This window comes from Prinia subflava, chromosome 26 (assembly GCF_021018805.1).
Source record: "Prinia subflava isolate CZ2003 ecotype Zambia chromosome 26, Cam_Psub_1.2, whole genome shotgun sequence".
NCBI classification, from domain to species: Eukaryota; Metazoa; Chordata; class Aves; order Passeriformes; family Cisticolidae; genus Prinia; species Prinia subflava.
In genome coordinates this window covers 1,442,992-1,450,329 of record NC_086272.1, presented here as the reverse complement: position 1 = coordinate 1,450,329, position 7,338 = coordinate 1,442,992, and the positions used below count along the sequence as shown (strand labels likewise).

The following is a 7,338-nucleotide window of genomic DNA, read 5'->3' as shown; positions in this document are numbered from 1 at the left end:
GTGGTATGTGTAATACTGCTGACATTTGTCAGCATATTACTGATTGTAATGGATGTGGTATGAGTTGGTAATTGTTGTGGATATTGGTCAGCTCTGGAAAGATTACTCCAACAGTGAATAATTATAATAAAAACTTGAGATTCTATATGCAAAGTAATGGGGAGTATATTGAGGAACTGCTTTCTTGCTAATTACTAGCTGAAAACGTAAGGCAGAAGTCTATTGTTAGAGAACTAAGAATCTCGAATTCTTGGGGTTTGGATATTGTATTGGGAAGTTATTTGGTTTAAATGTCTTAGTTACTCACGGGATTGTTCTCATTAGTAACTTTGGTTTATTATTAAGCTGCTTTTTGGTTAAAGGGTCAGAATGTATAGGTATTGGTCAATCTTTTACTGGCTTACCCCTTTTTTTAAGTGTAAATAGGTAATTGTAAAATCCTGACTTGCTAAGGGTAATAATCTTCTTTTGGCTCTGATTATAAATTGTGATTGCAATAAACTGTTTATAATAACTACAACTTATAATAAATAACTATATGATATATATTATAATACCTTATATTAACTCTGACTATAATAAATTTCTTTTTCATATTTGTAAAAGTTGTTTTGGGGACCTATAAGAAAGCGTCATTGTTAAACTTTTCTATTATCTTGCTCAACATACTTTTCTACTTGCTAAGGCCTTACTCTACTCAGCACAAAAAGGACAGTCTTATTGTTCTATGTCCTCATTCTTGTATCTTTTTAAATTTATGCCTACATCTGCACTGCTATGAAAGCTTTCTGCTTTTTCTGTTTCCCACACCAAGGAAGCATTAGGTGGAACACGACTTATTATTCACAGATGTGGGGAGTTCACACTACACTGATCTCTGGCATTTGTACTGAGCCCTGTAGCTACAAAACCACCAGGGCCCCTCACTCACCCACCTGCAGGGGCTGCACCTTGGGGGGTTTATTTCTTCTGCATCCTGCAGAAGAAAAGCCTCAGCACCAGGGGGATGCTGAGGAAGCAGGGAAGGTCTCAAGCTTTTGAGCAGAAGAGACTCCTCACCAGCTCTGTGTTCCTGTCCTGTCCTGCTGGACACTGAGCACAGGGGCTGCAGTGGGGTGTCACAAAGGGCTCCTCTGTGACACAGCCCCTGTCCCCACTGTGACACAGCCCCTGTCCCCACTGTGACACAGCCCCTGTCCCCAGCACAGCTCCCAGCGATTGTTTACATGGAACCTGCCCCAGTGACCACTGCCCGGGCAGGGATGCTCTGGGTGTCCCTGAGGGGCATGAGGACAGCTCACTGCTGGGCACACGGGTGCTCCCGAAGGACCTCCAGGCCCCCTTTGCCCTCCTGTCCCCTTGGGATGTCCCTGGTGCCCTCCAGCATGCCCCAGAGCCCTGTGCTCACACACCCCCGTGTGCCCCAGGATGTCCCTGTCAGTGCCCCGCAGAGCCCTGACAACACGACACGGGTGAGATTTGCTCAAGCTTAACAGAAATCCCCGGGGTTGGCACCTCAGCTCTTCTCTGCCTCGCACCATCAGAAGAGCTGGTGCAGAAAAGAGGACAAAGGAAATGGAACTTCTTCCACTGAGTTTGCCCTTTCTGGATCTGGCAGCTCCCAGCAAGGGAGATTCCCCTCTCGCTGGTCTTCACTCATTTCTGCTCTGGGACCATGATGGTGAACACCCTCTTACAACCACAGCCCCTTGTCCACTCTGAATGCTCCACTGCTTCCAGCACTGCTCCACTGGGACCCTTCCTGAGGCCTTCAGGGCACCCCAAGTCCCTCTGCACAAGCACCCCTGGACTGGGGGTTCCCCCTGGGCTCTGCAGTTCCAGTGGTGCTGGTCCCAGTAGCCCGAGGAGCTCTGCCTTGTGCTCTGATGGTGCTGAACAGAAAGTCTGTGCTGAACCTGGAAAACCTCATCAAGTTTGGTGTCATTTTAAAGTGTGCTAACCATGGAGTTTCTTTGTGTTTCCTGGATTTCTGGGTAGACCTTGTCAGAAAAATCCACAAACGCCAGAGGTTTGTGTTCAAAAAGGAGACAGAGGAGTCCTTCAACTTTATTTGAATAAAGGGAGAGAGTCGACCAGGGCACAAGTCCATGGGGTTTTTCATTCTCCAGCTGTCAGAGGGTGCAGCCTCCTTTTATCCTAAACTGCCAGCAGCACGTTGCCCTCTTCCTTTTCCCATTGTCTGGAGGAAGGTACAGCCTTCCCGAGCCACCCACCACAAATTCCCCCTTGAACCTGTCCTTTTACCCCAAAGTTCAGCTGTCCAGGCTGGTGCAGACCCTTGTCTGCTTCTGTCTGTGCTCTTCGACTGAACCTGCTGCCCGAAGTCAGTGGAGACATTAAGGTTCCAAAGACCTTAACACCCATACCTTCACCCGTCAAATTATTTTGTAAAGACATTGATGTAAAGACATTAGCACACATCTTTCCTCTCATTCCTGTGTGGCTGCTGGAGGAGTTCCTGGGGCAGTTCCTGGGAAAATCTGCAGGAGGGCTCCAAGATGGGTCCCAGGCAGCTCCCGGGTGGGTTCCTGGTGCCAGAGGGGCGGCAGAGACAAAAAAAGCTTGTTCCAAAGGGGCTTCACTGCTCCTTGTGAAAAACAAAGCTCACTCTTTAGAATTTTTAAAAAGTTTAATAACAGGGTAAAAGAAGGGCAGTATTTCCAGCGCTGGGGGCTTTTGACGAACGGCCAAAGAGCAACAAAAAACCCCTTAAAATCATGTTCTCCATATACTGTTATATTGCCGGGGTTACATCCATATCCATTAGCTTATACACTGTTTAAACATTCCCCAGAGCCTTGGATGTTGCAGAGGCTCTTCGTGTTCAGGTTTCCCATCCTGACTCACCCGTGTGACATCCTGAGATCAAGTTAATCAGTTTGATTCCTTCCCGTGATTTCATCCTTGGTGTTTCACACTTTTCTGATCACAGGAGTTAACGAGCTCTCCCCCAGTCTCCTCCGGTGCTCTGTCTTGTGTCACTGTTATCCCTTGGGCAGGGCAGGCAGTGCATGGCCTCACACTCTACTTCTACTCACACAAAAGCCTTTGCACAGCTTCTGTTTTGCTAAGGTCTAGAGTACAATCCGTTCATCACAGCATTATTTGTGTAAGCAATACATAGACATTATATTTATTACACTACTATTTCTATGAGCAATACAGTTCCTACTTAAAGTGATATATTACACTGTATTATCAAGGAGATAAAAAGACGTACAATTTGTACCATATCTAAATACTTATGATCAATAACAACATGCAAAAGCCAATACATAAATGAGATGCCAATGTTATTTTTATAAAATAATGTCATTTGTAACAGGTGGAAGTGGGGAGCACTGGGTGCTGCAGCTCTGCCCCGCAGCTGCGCAGTCCCAGCCAGAGGAATTTCTATTTCTTTTCCTCTTTGACACCTCTTTCCTATTTCTCTACCTCACATTTCTTGTTCAGGGTTAAAAATGAAGCATTTTTAAGCATTTTAATAAAGGATAATAAGGGATAAAACAGAAAGCAAAAGATGCAGGGGCCTGGCAAAGCCAGTACACATCCACTGCTTCAGTCTGCAGTCTTTTATACCGTTGAAGATGTATTATTTCCTCAAGTGATTTAGCAGATTTAGTTTGAGCTGGTTGACCACAATCTTAATTCAGATTTTCTGCAACCTTGCACACTTCAGTAGTTGAACACTTTGGAGCTCCAGGGTGGTCTTCTGATGCCACTTTAAGGGGTTTTGCTATTTCTCCTTTTATGCTCTTCTGCTCTCCGTTTCTGCTATCTTGGACATATATATTGCAATAATAATTATATCTTAAAATACATCCTTTGCAAGCCCACTTACATCTTGTGAAAGCCTTGCTTCCCCTTTTACATTGATCACAAGAACTTACAAATTTCTCCTACTTCAAAGCACTTTAGAAGGCATCATATTTATTTACAAGCAATTACAATTTTGCAATTAAAGCAAATAAATTATAGTGAAATCCAACTACTACAAGATTGTTTATTCAATTATTCAATAAAATAAATCTGCAAAAAAATCCATAGGCTCTGCTGCTATGGTCTCATTTGCACCTCACTGGGGTAGAGGCGTCTCTCCCTCCTGGCACTGCAGCCCACGGCCAGGGGCCCTTCCCACTGCAATGGTTCTGGGATTCTGTCAGGGACTCACTTTCCTTTTCTTCTTCCCTCTGCTTGGAGCTGGCAATGGGCTGGAAAATGTCCAGCAAACCAACCTTTGCTGTCTGCTTTGTCAGCCTACACAGCTTCAGGACCTTGTCACCTGCCCCTTGGGCACAGCTCCCCTGGGCAGCAGGGCAGAACCGGCACCCTGGGAGCCTTGGGAATTCCCCTCTGGGATCCACGGCACACGCTGGGATGATCTGGAATTTCAGTTTCATGACACAGCACCCCACAACCCTCCTAAGAGCCCTGAGTTCACTCAAACCCACCATGCCCCACATTCCCTGGAAGTTCAGCCCATGTCCCCACCCATGTCCGTGTGCCCTGATGTCCCCACCCATGCCCGTATCCCCACCATGCCCCCAATCTTGGCTCTCCATGTCCCCACTCGTGTCCATGTCACCCCCATGTCTCCATCCATGTCCATGTCACCATTCATGGCCACATCCCCTTGGGGTCCTGTTGCATCCAGGTGCCCACAGGGGGCCAGGAAGATGTGGAGACCACCAGCCAGCTCTCTTCCTGTCTTGGTTTGACAGACAGGAATCTGCTAGGGAAGGGCAGGACCTCCCTAGGGGTGGAGAATTCAAATCTTCTCCCTCCAAACAATGATGATGTAGAAAATAAAGGGGGGCTTTCAGGCAGAAGGATGGGGCCAGGAAGAACAGTTCTTCACTGGTATGTTGTGGATGCATGGCTGGAAAAGCAGGGACATGTGCACAATCCTGCTCTTAGCTTAAGGGATGAGTAGAAGATGAAACGTCCTTGAACCATTCCTTAGATGGGATAAGGAGGAAGTAAAGCTTGGAACAGTAGCTGTAACAGGATGCTAGACAGGATGCATTGACCATAAGTTAGGGAAGATTTGCAGCATTTAGCCTCGTGGACAGAGCTTCTGAACCAATTATGTCTACTGCAAGGACGCATGAACACTATGGTTTAACCAATGATGTTCAGAGTTAGGTGCATGATATGCTTAGCACAGTATAAATGTAAGCCAAATAGCTGAATAAACGAGCAGGATTTTTAACTTATATTTATGAGTGCTGTCCTGACTCTGGCTGATTCCCCGGCCAACTGCAGGTATGACAAAGCAAACAAACAACAACTACAGCATTAATAATAAACAGAACCAGGAACCTCGAGGGCTTTCTTTCACAAAGCCTGGGGCAGTTTGATCCCGGTGGCCCAGCAGGACTCCGAGAGGCCAAGCTGGAAGGGTGGAAAGCCCCGGGCTGGTGGATGAGCTCAGAAGCTCTGTGCTGGTAGCTGGAGCGGCAGGGATGTCCCGGCAGGGCAGGGCTACAGAGTAGCAGAAAGCCTCAAAGCAGCCCCCAATAGGCTGTGATGGCGAGACGGCGGGCCCAGCAGGGCAGGAGGAGGCGAGCTCAGAATCCCTGGGCACACGAGCACATGAGCAGATGATGGCAATTTCCCAGGGCAAGACGCAGTGATGACCGCGAGCTCTTCCCGCAGAGAGCACCAGCCCAACCATCCTCTCTCCCATGCCCAGAGCAAGAGCGAGCAGCTGCCCCCAGCTCTGTCCTTTACCTCCCCCAAAACTCCACTTATCTCCCCCCTCTGAGGGAAACTCTCAGAGACCCAAAAACAACAGGTGTAGCCCACTGCTGCCATCTCATTTGGACTCTTCTTTCTTTAAATCAAGCACACAGTCGTTAGTCTTCTAGCAACTTATGGGAAAAAAATTCTGTAAGTGAAAAAGAAACAAATGTAATCCCCAACACTTGCACACATGGATCACCAGGACTGTGGATCCCCAAGGCTCTGCCCAATGGGGCTCACTGGGGATCATCCAATGGGCTCCTCCAACGGGGGATGGAGTTGGAGCAGTGCACAAAGCTCTTCCCGCACGCGGGGCACTTGTAGGGCTTCCCTTCCTGCTGCCTCCATTGCTCTTGGGTCATGGCACAGCTCTGGGACAAGCTCTTCCCACACTCAGGACACTGTTAGGGCCTCTCTCCGGTGTGCATCTGCCGGTGGACAAGCAGCTTGCAGTGCTGGATGAAGCTCTTCCCACATTCTGAGCATGTGTAGGGGCATTCCCCAGTGTGCACTGTCTGCTGCATGATCAGGCCAGAGCTGTCACAGAAGCTCTTCCCGCACTGCCCACACACACAGGGTCATATCCCAGTGTGGATCATCTGGTGGCGTTTGAGGTGGGAGCTCTTCATGAAGCCTTTCCCACATTCTCCACATTTATAGGGCCGTTCACCGGTGTGGATCCTCTTGTGGACGATCAGGTGGGAGCTGATAGTGAAACTTTTCCCACACTCCCCACACTCATAGGGCCGCTCCCCAGTGTGGATCCTCTGATGGCGGATCAGCTGGCAGCTGTCACTGAAGCTCTTCCCACATTCCCCACACTCGTAGGGACGTTCCCCAGTGTGGATCCTCTTGTGGACAATCAGGTGGGAGCTGTGAGTGAAGCTCTTGCCACACTCCCCACACTCATAGGGCCGTTCCCCAGTGTGGACTCTCTGGTGGATCATCAGGCCAGAGGTGTCTCTGAAGCGCTTCCCACATTTCCCACACTCGTAGTGCCGTTCCTCAGTGTGGATCTTCTGGTGCTGGAGCAGGCTGGAGTTTGTGTAGAAACTCTTCCCACATTCCGAGCACTGGTGCAGCTTCTTGCCATTGTGAAGCTGTTCATGCACCACCAGCTCAGAGCTCTGGCCACATCTCTGGCTGCCTTCCTGGCACAGGGTGGGTCCTTCCTCCTCGGAGCACCCTGGCATGGGTTTGGAGCCCCTCCTCGGGCAGGATCTCCGCGGCTTTTCCTCCCTGTTGCATTCCTGTGCCATGGAGCCGCTCAAAACAGCCTCTTCCACGAGGTTCTGCTGAGGGGATTTGTCCTCCCTGGCCTCCTTGTCTGGGGGAGGAAGGACAAGGACAGGTTGGGATTTGCCTCCGTGCCAGAGGGAAGGGCAAGGAGATCCCCCCAGTGCATCCCCGGCAGGACGGCGTCGGCAGCGGGGTTGTCCTGCAGCCGGGGCCAGGCTGGGCTGGGAGATGGAGCAGGAGAGAGGGGCAAAGGGGCACTGACTTCCTCCTCACCTGCCTGGGGATCCGCAGGAATCCTCCTCTTCCTCACAGCCTTCTCCTCCTCTACCCAGC

General features: G+C 49.4%; 1 protein-coding gene across 1 annotated transcript; it reads right to left on the bottom strand.

The window, feature by feature from the left end:
- Nucleotides 1-2,036: 2,036 nt before the first annotated feature.
- On the bottom strand, nt 2,037-7,106 carry LOC134562117 (zinc finger protein 586-like). The gene has a single exon (XM_063419573.1). The coding sequence runs from the start codon at nt 7,023-7,025 to the stop codon at nt 6,345-6,347; it is 681 nt and encodes a 226-aa protein (XP_063275643.1). The 5' UTR covers nt 7,026-7,106; the 3' UTR covers nt 2,037-6,344.
- Between the last annotated feature and the right edge of the window lie 232 nt (nt 7,107-7,338).